Here is a 13,142-nt window from a genome sequence, read left to right as displayed (position 1 = left end):
TCTCATATATTTTGAAGTGGCAATGTACTGAGCTGTGGTATTGCAAAGATTATGTATTAGGTATTGTTTATGGGTACTAAGGAGAGTTATTTTATATCTAATATTGAGCAATTCACATATTTTGGACACCTAATTTAAGCTGGTTCTTATATTCTTCCACTTTTAGATGTTGCCGTTCAGCTTCCTGACAAGAAATCCATAATTATGTATTTAACATCTTTGTTTGAGGTGCTACCTCAGCAAGTCACCATAGATGCCATCCGTGAGGTAGAGACACTCCCAAGGAAATATAAGAAAGAATGTGAGGAAGAAGCAATTAATATACAGGTACAGATAACATTTTATTAAAGTGTTTGTCTTACCATATTTGTTTTCTCCTAGGCACTAGATAAAAACACTTTCAGAGGGTTTTTTTCTTGACTGAGAACATCTTGGTTTCTCAGCTTACATTTGCATAAGAAGTTCAGTTTAGCAGTTAGCATTCTGTCACATTCATGTAATAGAAAAACCATAATTCAATGGACTTTATTAAGAAGGAAAATACCTTATTTCACCCAGAAAAACTGGACTGTTGATCATGCTGCTGCATGACATGCTGAGAATCTATGTTTTTACATCATCTGGTTGCCAGCTTTTATTTCTGTCAAGTGCTAAGGATGGTTTTTCTCATATCAGCCTAGTTTTTGTTCTAAGTACTAATTGTCTTTTTTCACCATTGAAAAAAAGATTTTTTTTTCCGTTATATATCTCACAAGGGCTATCAAAATGTAAGCCTTATTTTCCCTTTCCTTTAGGAGCAGTAATGTATGGTAAACTACTGGTGAGCTTTTCATGAAGGGATTTTGATGATTTCATTCATCAGGATATAAATGAATTTTTAAAGAGAGAAATAAAATCATAATTTATTTTCTTACTTAGTTATACTGTTTGAATGAATCCATATTTAATTTCATTCTGTTTTAGTCCAACCAGTCCTTGTAATTCGTAAGATGAGAGAGTCTTAAGAGTTGGACCTTAGAAGTCACTTGGTTCAATATTCTAGAGACCAAGCAACCAAGACATACATGTAGATTTCAAAATTATAAGAAATACATTTCAGAGAGAAAGCAAGCTTGGGCTCCAGACCTTAAATTAATCCTGTTGCTACTTGTTTTGGGTTGTTACTTCAACTGTCAATCACAGTTTTGTCTGCAAAATGTGGTTAAAACCACCTACTTCATAAAGATAATGAATTCAAAGTGTCTAAAATGACATTGATAAGCACTCAACAAGCAATAGCTATCATTATTATCGTTTTTTTTCTTGATTTGTTTTGGCATTCTCATTTAATGGATTTCTTTAAAAAATTATTTAATTCCCATATTATGATACTAGGCTTGAATTGACACAGCATCCTTTTCCTTCCTCTGAGATTCAGAGAATTTACTTATTATTTTAAATTTTATTTGGGTAGTATGTACCAATCCTTTTATTTCCCCCATTTCAAAAATAGAGTGATTTATAGAAAAAGAAAAAACATTTATTGCAAAGAAAAGATTGAGAAATGAGGCCTGATTGTGAACCCACTCTTTTGAAATGAATATCAAATGATGCTGACGAAAATTCCTAACTTACTATAATTGAAAAAAGTGCTAGGAAGCGTTTGCCTCTACAAGTGTAGTTATTATTCTACATTAATGATGACCTTTTTAGTTGGCTCAGATGATCTTCTGGGTTTGTTTTGGGGTTTTAGATTCATTTCCTTATTGCATTTTGTTAGAAGGTGGGGATATTTAGCTCTTAAGGACCTTCTCTCTTAAAAAGGAGGGAGACTTCATTTACTTTTCATTATGTGCAGATAAAATAATCACTTATGTTTAGGACTCAGGGTGGCATGATAAGAACTTCAGAAAACATTTGCTATTTGATTAAGTGCAAGCGTATTAACACTAACGTCTTCATTTGCAAGCTTTCATTAGTGCCTTAGAGGCTGAATTGCGTTAATTGAAAACTAAAATGTGATCAAGTTTTTTTTTTTTTTTTTTTTGAGACGAAGTCTCCCTCTGTCGCCCAGGCTGGAGTGCAGTGGCTGGATCCCAGCTCACTGCAAGCTCCACCTCCCGGGTTTACGCCATTCTCCTACCTCAGCCTCCCGAGTAGCTGGGACTACAGGCGCCCGCCACCTCGCCCGGCTAGTTTTTTTGTGTTTTTTTTAGTAGAGACGGGGTTTCACTGTGTTAGCCAGGATGGTCTCGATCTCCTGACCTCGTGATCCGCCCGTCTCGGCCTCCCAAAGTGCTGGGATTACAGGCTTGCGCCACTGCGTCCAGCCGTGATCAAGTTTTAATCATCTCTCTGACATAGCTTGCCGTCCACTACTCTCCTAATAGCCAGACTTCTTCTGCCCCGTTCTTTCTACAAACATACGCTGGTGGTCAGTGAATAATTCCTGCACTCTTTAAATATCTGTCAGTTGAAAGTTTTCTCATGTGTTTGAATTAATACCATTTGAACATTTGTGTTTAGATAATGCCTTCCTTCTCGACCTCATGGATACTGTTGCCTCTCTCAGTGACCTTTGGCTGGTCACTAACTTTCCTGGTTCTTAGATATTCTTATTTTAGTATAGAAGTTTGTAGCTAAATGATCTCCAGGGGTTATTTTAATTCTGCAGTTTTAGGATTTTTGGTCCATAACTTAACTCATTTTTCTTTCTCCGTCTTTGGCACCATCTGTCTTTCAATTATCCATGGTTTCAACTCTGTGCTGATTGGCTCATTTCTTAACTCATATATTCAGTTTCCTGAATTCTTCAAATCTTCCTCCAAAATGTCTTTTGTGTGTGTTTTCATTCTATTCTAGCCTTCATACTAATTAAAGACTTCATTTTCTCCTATAGTTTACAAGAAGTGGCCTACCTCTGCTACTCTGCCCTGCAGTTAGAGTGGACTTTTTCCACTTTTTCCCCAAGATTCTTGTTCATGCAGGTTCCCATCTGTTAAATGCTTCTCCACCCACCATTATATGGCAGGCTGCACATTTTTCCTCAGTTTAAATGGAGCCTTTTCAGAGAAGTCTTTTCTGATTAATCTATCAAAATACAACTCTCTGTCTGTCTCTCTCTTTCTGTCTCTCTATCTTGGTTTCTTGCTATCACAGTATTTTTGTAAACTGTGTTAAGAATTTTAAATTATATCTTAAGAGCATTGGGAAAGCCAGCGAAAGGTTTTCAGCAGGTACGTCTTATGATGGGATTACATTTTTGAAAGATCATTCTGGCTGCTGTGTGAGACAAGGACTGTGGATTATGAAGGTGAGAGCGTTGGGTGGGGGAAAACAGTAAAGTAAAGGCACTTGTTAGCAGGTATTCCGGTTCAGAAGATGGATGTAGGTGGTCGTGGAAAGGGAAAGGTCTGGATGGATTTGAGATAAGTTTTGAAGGAAGATCAGAATTACTTACATATTAAATGTGGAAGGTGAAGGAGAGAAGCCGAACTGGCTCCCAGGTTTGTAACTGGAATACCTAGTTGTAGGGAGGAGCCATCTACTGAGATGGAGAAGCCTGAGGAGGAACAATTGGAATAAAGTGAAAGGTTTGAGTATGAACATGGTTTAATATTCCTAGGAGGCATTGAAGTAGAGATATGAAGATTAGTGGGATATGAGAGTTTGGAATCCAGACTCCTAGGTGGTTCTAGATGGTTCTTTAAATCCAATAAGAGTAGATGAGATTACTCAGAATATAGAGAGGGGAGAAGAAAGAGCCCAGGACTTTATTTGGGGGAGATTCATTACTTATGAGTCAGCAGCTGCTGTTGAACCAGCAAGAAACCAGGGCAGTGTCGCAGAAGCAGGGAAAGAAGCTTCCGGAAGCTGAGGTTGCTCAGCCTTGAGGAATGCTACCGAGGACTGAAGCAAGGAACGTGGGTGGCCAGCTCTCTGGGCTTTCTTGGGCGGTTCTGATTTAGATTTGTTGTTCGAGCATAGTTATCATCAAAAATTAGTTTGTTGGTTAATTATATGGTCACCGTGAAGATGATGCTGGAAAGGTCCGTTTGGCAACGGGAAGGTTATTGGTGACATCGGCAAAAGCCTTTTCAGTTGAGTCATGGGGCAAATAGCAAGTTGAAGTTAGAGGGAATGTTAACAAACCGTAGCTATTAAATACCTGAGCATTTTTTTGTGTTGTTCTCTATACATTTCTGTACGTTTGAAATATTCTACTTAAAAACTATGCGTGAGACTTGATAAAGTAGAGACAGAATGTAGGCAAGTTTTCTTCTTTAAGAATTTAAGACTTCTTAAAGAAGTCTTGCTCTGAAAGGGAATAAAAGAACTAGGGAGAGTCAATTTGGTCATAAGCTTTTAAAGTATATAAGGAAATACTCAGTTGTTTAGAAAGAGGTTGAAAGAAATTTATTCCATGAGCCCTAAAAGGCCATCAAATAAACCAGAGGGCAATTGCCTAAGAAAAATACAATCAGTACAACAGCCTGTGTGGCTGTCTTTTAGTGTCTAAAATGCAATGATAGAACGCAGTTCAGCAAAAACAATTTACCTAAGGGTCAAAGCAGAAGTCTCACCTTTCTTTTTCTTTAAATTACAGAAAAGGCCCAACATGCTGTAGCTCCTCTATGAAACTTTCCTGACTGTTTTAGCCTTTGTGAACTCAAATTATCATGCCTTGTTGGGACCATGGCATTTACAACTTTTCTAATAGCTGTTTTTTAATTTCTGTTCAGAAGTGATTCATGTAGGTTCTCTGTCCCTGACTATATTAGAATCTCCTTGAGTACAGAATTCATGAATGCATGCTGCTTTTATACTCTTTGCTACCCTAGTGCACTTACTCAATGCTTCTGACTCATTCATGGCTGTGCCCATCTGGCTCCTGAAAATTGGATTAGTGCCTAAGACAGAGTGGTGTCTACTTTGGGTTTGCCATACAGTGTGAGTTTGCTGAACACCTCTTGCTTTCATGGTAAGTGTGGGTTTTTCTTGGCTTTGTTTTTACAGAGTACAGCGCCCGAGGAGGAGCATGAGATTCCCCGAGCTGAGACCCCCAGCACTGTCACTGAAGTTGATGTGGATCTGGACAGCTATCAGATGGCGTTGGAGGAAGTGCTGACCTGGTTGCTTTCTGCCGAGGACACTTTCCAGGAGCAGGATGATATTTCTGATGATGTTGAAGAAGTCAAAGACCAGTTTGCAACCCATGAAGTAAATATCTGTAGTTTCTTAGCAGGGTGTGTCCCCCACGGGACCTGAGTCTTAATTAGGGACTCTACTCTCCTATTTGTTATCTACCGAATTCTGTTCTTTGGAAAGGTCAATGGTTTATTTCAGGAACTGTGATATTTAAATAGTGCTTTGTTACATAATTGGTATGGGTGATTAAACTGTGCCTCAGAATCAGATTTTAGATTTCAGTCTCCTTGTATGTTTTGGAGAGCCACTGATGAAAATCATTGCATAGTACTGCTCAGTTCTGAAGTGCATTGTTATATTTCAAAAGCGAAGGAGTGAACCAGTACACCAAATCTTTAAGATCTGAGTGTTCCCTAGGAAACGATTATTCTTTTTAATTGCATGATTAGACAAATGTCATACCCAGGGTTCCTGTATTTGTTTATATCTTAAAAGTTTCCTGCTCCTTTGAGGACATACTATATTGCAGCATAGTGAATTTCACTATATGGAGATTTCTTTTGGTTAAATTTTTCTTTTGTATAAGTATGTTAATTGACAGATCTTATTTGTTGTTTTTGATAGAAAATAATATAAGTGGTAATATCTCTTAAACAATTCCTCTTGTGTGAGTATGGTATTTTATTTTGTGTGCGTATGTGTGTGTATATATATATATATAAATATATATATATATATATTTTTTTAAATAGAGTCTCACTCTGTCGCCCAGGCTGGAGTACAGCGGCGTGATCTTGGCTCACTGCAACTTCTACCTCCTGGCTTCAAGCGATTCTCTTGCCTCAGCCTCACAAGTAGCTGGGACCATAAACATGTGCCACCATGCCCAGCTAATTTTTTGTATTTTTAGTAGAGATGGGGTTTCACCATGTTGTCCAGGCTGGTCTTGAACTCCTGGCCTAAGTGATCCACCCACCTTAGCCTTCCAAAGTGCTGGGATTACAGGTGTGAGCCACCATGCCCAGCCTTTTATTTATTGTATTTATTTAGAATTTCATGTCCATGATCCATGAGTAGCGGAGTCAGCATTTACTTTCAAATAGCTGGTATTATCAGGTGCAACATTGCTTGCTTTTAGCTATGTCTCTTTTAACTCATAGCAGGTGATTATTCCTATTTTCAGAGCTTAAAAAATGGGGTCAATGTCTGCATTGTTTGCACTCTACTAGGCTACCTTTTTTTTGCATCACTGACATTTAGGTTAGGCATTAGCAATTTGTTCAGTTTTTTTTTTTTTTTTTGCACTGAGTAACTCACAAATTATACCAAATGTCCCTTTCTAGGCTTTTATGATGGAACTAACTGCACACCAGAGCAGTGTGGGCAGCGTCCTGCAGGCAGGCAACCAACTGATAACACAAGGAACTCTATCAGATGAAGAGGAATTTGAGATTCAGGAACAGATGACCCTGCTGAATGCTAGATGGGAGGCTCTTAGGGTGGAGAGTATGGACAGACAGTCCCGGTGAGTGGAAAGCCAAGAAATGCACTTAATTCCACAGGCTGCTTCGCACAGTTGAGCTCTAGGAGATGTCTGCATGTCTGTGAAAGCAAGATGATTACAGAACTTGCCTTGGAAAAGTAAGACTCTTTTCTATGGGTAACATTGCTGGAATTTTGCATGATCTTTGTTTCCCCTTTGGTGTGCTAGCCATACCAGAAGGTAAAAGTTGGAATACAGAACTTAACAAAAAGGGAAAAGAGGACAGGCCTGGTGGCTCATGCCTGTAATCCCAGCACTTGGGAGGCCGACGCGGGTGAATCACTTGAGACCAGGAGTTCGAGACCAGCCTGGGCAACATGGTGAAACTCTGTCTCTATTAAAAATACAAAAATTAGCTGGGCATAGTGGGCGATGCTTGTAATCCTAGCTATTTGGGAGGTTGAGGTATCAGAATTCCTTGAACCAGGAGTCGGAGGTTGCAGTGAGCTGAGATTCAGCCACTGCACTCCAGCCTGGGCAACAAAGTGAGACTGTCTCCAAAAAAAGGAAAAGACATTTCATATGGGCAGTTACTTATTTGCAGTATTAAAATCAGCTAAACATTAACTTGGTGTGAAGACAGGACTATGTAGTATTGATCTACTTTTCCATTTTGTAACTTTTATTTTAAAGCTTTCTCATGGTTTATTTTATTTCATGTATAGTGTGTTCAGGAGCAAACTTCCACCTATTTAATAAGTAGGATTTCCTTACTGAAGAAACAATGATTCTGATATGAATACAGGGTGCTGTTATTTGCATTCTTTGTCTGCATTTAATGAACTCCATTTAGGAAAAAATAAAAGTTTACTTTCCTGGCTTCTATATTTAAAGACTAAATGCTACCTAGAATGTTTAGACAAGGGTGTTTTCCCTTGCCCTGTATCTCTGGTGCCCAGAATGTATATTTGACTTTGCAAAGGGAAAAGACTTATAGGAGTAATGCTGTGCTCCCCACGGGCAGGCTGCATGACGTGCTGATGGAACTACAGAAGAAGCAACTGCAGCAGCTCTCCACCTGGTTAACACTCACAGAGGAGCGCATTCAGAAGATGGAAACTTGCCCCCTGGACGATGATGTAAAATCTCTACAAAAGCTGCTAGAAGAACATAAAGTAAATTTGTCTCATATTTCTTTGATACCTTATCAAATATGAAAGAGCAGCACTTAGCCCCTCAAAGGCTGATGACGTCTATCATTAACATGAAGTTGCGACACTTCTTCGGGGTTCTCTTCATTTAGCAGCTCAGAGGGTGGAATTGATGGGGGTGAGACTTTTCTAAGCCAGGGATAAAAGGGCAGGGTAAGATTTTATATGTAATGTGCAGTTTTCTTATGAAAGTGCATAGCTTTCATACAACTGGGGAAGGGTTCTTTTGACCCTGTAGGTGGTGAAGAACCCTGCCATGTTGGTGTCACACGGTGTGTGGGTGAAGAGCAAATTTTGAGAGGTGTCTGTACCTAAACCTTTAAGGAGAGCTGTTTCTTTGTCTGTGATCCAGGAAAGCATCAGGCGTTAACGGGAGGAACCGATATTAGTTAGGCAATTTAATTTGGTCACAAGTTTAGGAGATAAACTTTTCATAGTTAAGATAAGGAAAGGTAGAATAAAATATGCTCTCTGTAAACTGAAGACTTTTATTGATCAGTGAAACACTGAGGTAGCTGATGCGTAAAATTTTAGGGATACATTAGACACACCTCTGAGAAGCTTGTGAGGACACTCTTGATAGTGTTTAAATACATTTTCTTTCTTTTTTTTTTTTTTTTTTTGAGATGGAGTCTTGCTCTATCACCCAGGCTGGAGTGCAATGGCAAAATCTCAGCTCCCCTCTGGGTTCAAGCGATTCTCCCACCTCAGCCTCCCAAGTAGCTAGGACTACAGGCGTGTGCCACCATGGCTAGTTTTTTGTATTTTTAGTAAAGTTGGGGTTTCACTATGTTGGCCAGGCTGGTCTTGAACTCCTGACCTCAAGTGATCCACCTGCCTTGGCTTCCCAAAGTGCTGGGATTACAGATGTGAGCCACCATGCCCAGCCTATAAATTTTCTATACACATGTATCCAATGACTATGCTCTTCCCATGGAAAAGGTGAGAGACTCTAAGGTGTCCATACTTCCTTAGCCACTTTATTGGGTAGCTAATCAGAGTAAATTTTGGCTATTATGTAGCATTCTACTTATCTCTTTATACCATCCTACACTAGATAAAATGATCTCTGACTTGGTATATTTAAGCTCTGGACTTTTTTGCTTTACCACTTCTACATTTTTGCCTTAATTCTTAGTATGGACACTCAACTCCTTTACGCTATAAATTCTGAGGGAGGGTCAGAACTTGAATAAAAGTGGTGGTATCTCCATTTGCAGTCTGTTATAACATTGCATCCTCAAACTGCCTTTGTTGATAATGGAATGTAAAGATGTATAATAGGATTAGTTTCATTAGTAGAACACTTAGGGTACTGACTGGAAATTTAAATACGATGCTTCATTAACTGTCCTTAATTACTATTGACAACTGAGTGCATTTTAAATAGGTAAATGTGAAAAAGTAGAAATAATGGTTTATCTTAATTTTTTTCTCTAGAGTTTGCAAAGTGATCTTGAGGCTGAACAGGTGAAAGTAAATTCACTAACTCACATGGTGGTCATTGTTGATGAAAACAGTGGTGAGAGTGCTACAGCTATCCTAGAAGACCAGTTACAGGTAAGGGCCCTGTAAAGTTGGATAATCCTGAGGGACCTGTGATCTGAGACCCAATTACATATTGCTCTTGTTCTTCATGTACTTTCTCATTCTTTATCCAGAAGGGTAGAAAAACCTACCTTTGGTTGTACTTCCCAGTTGGGATTCTACAGTGTATGGGCTACAGGAGTACCCAGGTATTGATTCCTTTACTTAAGATCTTGGGGTAAATGAGTGAGATTGGTTACAGTCCCCAGCTTCCTTGTGCATAATGACAAGATTTAGAGGCACAGTGTATTAGTCCGTTTTCACACTGCTGATAAAGACACACCTGAGACTGGGAAGAAAAGGAGGTTTAATAGACTTACAGTTCCATGTGGCTGGGGAGACCTCACAATCATGGCGGAAGGGAAGGAAGAGCAAGTCATATTTTACATGGATGGTGGCAGGCAGAGAGAGAGCTTGTGTAGGGAAAATCCCTTTTTTAAAACCATCAGATCTCGTGAGACTTAGTCACTGTCACAAGAACAGCAAGAGAAAGACCTGTCCCCATAAATCAATTACCTCCCACTGCGTTCCTCCCTTGAAACGTGGGAATTGTGGGAGTTACAATTCAAGAGACTTGGATGGGGACACAAGCAAACCATATCATTCTGCCCCGGCCCCTCCCAAATCTTACGTCCTCACATTTCACAACCAATCATGCTTTCCCAACAGCACCCCCAAAGTCTTAACTCATTTCAGTATTAACTCAAAAGTCCACAGTCCAAAGTCTCATCTGAGACAAGGCAAATCCCTTGTACCTATGAGCCTGCAAAGTCAAAAGCAAGTTAGTTACTTCCTAGATACAATTGGAATACAGGTAAAGAGTAAATAAATCTGTTCCAAATGGGAGAAATTGGCCCAAACAAAAGGGCTACAGTCCCCATTCAAGTATGAAATCCGATGAGGCAGTCAAATCTTAAAGCTCCAGAATGATCTCCTTTGACTTCATGTTTCACATCCAGGTCACGCCTATGCAAGATGTAGGTTCCCATGGTCTTGGGCAGCTCTGCCCCTGTGGGTTTGCAGGAAATATCCCCCTCCTGACTGCTTTCATGGACCAGTGTTGAGTGTCTGCAACTTTTCCAGGTGCACGATGCAAGCTGTCAGTGGATCTACCACCCTGGGGTCTGGAGGACAGTGGCGCTCTTCTCACAGCTCCACTAGGTGGTGCCCCAGTAGGGACTCTGTTTGGGTCACATTTCCCTTCTGCACTGCCCTGGCAGAGGTTCTCCATGAGAGCCCCACCCCTGCAGCAAACTTCTGCCTGGATGTCCAGGTGTTTCCATACATCCTCTGAAAACTAGGTCGATGTTCCCAAACCTCAATTCTTGACTTCTGTGTACCTGCAGGCTTAACACCACAAGCCAAGTCTTGTGGCTTGCACCTTCTGAAGCCATGGCCTGAGCTGTACCTTTGCCACTTTAGTCATTGCTGGAGCAGCTGGGATGCAGGGTGCCAAGTACCTAGGTACAAGGCACGGGGACCCTGAGCCCAACCCACGAAACCATTTTTCCCTCCTAGGCTTCTGGGCTTGTGATTGGAGGGACTGATGTGAAGCCCTCTGACATGCCATGGAGATGTTTTCCCCATTGTCTTTGTGATTAACTTTTACCTCGTTGCTACTTATGCAGATTTCTGCAGCCAGCTTGAATTTCTCCTTAGAAAATGAGATTTTCTTTTCTATTGCATTGTCAGGCTGCAAATTTCTCAAACTTTTATACTCTATTTCCCTTATAAAACTGAATGCCTTTAACAGCACCCAAGTCACCTCCTGAATGCTTTGCTGCTTAGAAATTTCTTCCACCAGATACCCTAAATCATCTCTCTCAAGTTCAGAGTTCCACAAATTTCTAGTATAGGGGCAAAATGCTGCCAGCCTTTTTGCTAAAACATAACAAGAGTCACCTTTGCTCCAGTTCCCAGGAAGTTCCCCATCTCCATTTGAGACCACCTCAGCCTGTATTTTTTTGTTTATATTGCTATCAGCATTTTTTTGCAAAGCCATTCAACAAGCCTCTGGGAAGTTTCAAACTTTCCAACATTTTTGTCTCTTCTTCTGAGACCTCCAAATGTTTCCAACCTCTGCCTGTTATGCAGTTCCAAAGTCACTTCCACATTTTGAGGTACCTTTTCAATAGCACCCCACTCTACTGGTACCAATGTACTATATTAGTCCATTTTCACACTGCTGATAAAGACATACCTGAGACTGGGAAGAAAAAAAAAGTTTAATGGACTTAAGTTCCATGTGGCTGGGGAGGCCTCACAATCACGGCAGAAAGGAAGGAGGAGCAAGTCACATCTTACATGCATGGCAGCAGGGAAAGAGAGAGAGCTTGTGTAGGGAAACTCCCCTTAATAAAACCATCAGATCTTGTGAGACTTATTCACTGTAATGAGAACGGCACAGGAAAGACCTGCCCCCATGCTTAAATTACCTCCCACCAAGTTCCTCTCAAAAAATGTGGGAATTGTGGTAGTTATAATGCAAGATGAGCTTTGCATGGAGACAGGCAAACCATATCACACAGGAACTGATCTTATTAAGTGGTCCACTGACTTCTTCTCAGAAGCACTTGAGGAGTTTGTTAAAATGTGGATTCCTAGGCCTACCCAGAACCTAAATCTAAGTGAGGGAGGGGTGCAGTGAATTTGCAATGTAAGAAAAATTACGTGCATACTAAAATTTGAGAATTTCATCTGGTAGAATTCAATATCTCACTGTTTTCAGTAGATTAATATGTGAATTTCAAAACATATTATTTCAACACATATATTCAACACATAGTTTTGGAAACCCTCCAAAATTGCTTCTTTTTGCACAAGGCAATAGTGGATCTTTACAAGTCTTTAACAAATAAATTTATTGGTATTTCATTTGAACAATACTTGGATTTCCTGATAAGACGTTGCCAATTTATTTAAATGTGATGCCTCATTAAGTGAGGCAATCCAAACTGTAGTTTCATCACATGAGGTCCTTTTGCTTTTGTAATATTTAAAGTCAGCCAGTGTTTCCAAGACTTGTATGTGGTAGTTAGTTATTGTAACCTGAGAGCTAAGTATTCATGCCTTGACTATTTAGCAGTGAGGAATCTGAGATTCAGAGAGGTTAAGTAGTCCTCCTGAGAGTTAAATAGACAATGAGTTATCATGCTGAGACTAGAAATCTATCTTCTGGTTCTTAAGTTTTCTACGCTTTGCACTATGAAAAGCTTATTCTCGTATTAAGTATCAAAATAGTATAATATGAATTAAATAATTCTTGTTCACATATATATAGTACAAAAATAAATTTTAATATTTGTTAATCATTTATAAAATTGTAATGATTTTGGCAGAAAAAATCATGAAGAGTGATTTTTTATAATTAATAACATTTATCTATTTAGTATTGCTGATACTAATAAGATTCTGTTGCTAGTTTATGTAACTTATGGGAAAGGTTTTTATGGATCACATAATGTAAACAGAACAAATCATTTGATTTTTTTATTGTCTCATAAAAATTCTCTTATTCAAAACAGTTTTTGTAAGTTAAACATTTTTCATAATTTTGGTACTACAGATGAAAATTTTCTTGTCATGTAAAAGAGAGTTAAGGAATATAACGGACATGCTGGTTTTTTTAGGTAAAAATTGTAAAAATTGGAAAAATTTGAAGCACAAAAAGTAGATATGTTTGCTGTATTTTTTTCATAATACATAAAAATGTCATATTGTCATGAAAACAATTC

The 13,142-nt window shown here is 39.2% G+C and overlaps 1 protein-coding gene across 1 annotated transcript in view; it reads left to right on the top strand.

The window, feature by feature from the left end:
- UTRN (utrophin) overlaps nt 1-13,142 on the top strand; it is a 608,259-nt gene that overhangs the window by 151,147 nt on the left and 443,970 nt on the right. The window contains exons 9-13 of the mRNA XM_011962010.1: nt 167-327; nt 4,996-5,199; nt 6,471-6,652; nt 7,635-7,785; nt 9,262-9,381. Of these exons, the coding sequence (XP_011817400.1) occupies nt 167-327; nt 4,996-5,199; nt 6,471-6,652; nt 7,635-7,785; nt 9,262-9,381 (818 nt within the window). The remainder of the gene's footprint in view (nt 1-166; nt 328-4,995; nt 5,200-6,470; nt 6,653-7,634; nt 7,786-9,261; nt 9,382-13,142) is intronic.

This window comes from Colobus angolensis, unplaced genomic scaffold, assembly GCF_000951035.1.
Source record: "Colobus angolensis palliatus isolate OR3802 unplaced genomic scaffold, Cang.pa_1.0 Scaffold58, whole genome shotgun sequence".
Taxonomy (NCBI): Eukaryota; Metazoa; Chordata; class Mammalia; order Primates; family Cercopithecidae; genus Colobus; species Colobus angolensis.
This window is presented reverse-complemented; position numbering and strand designations above follow the sequence as displayed.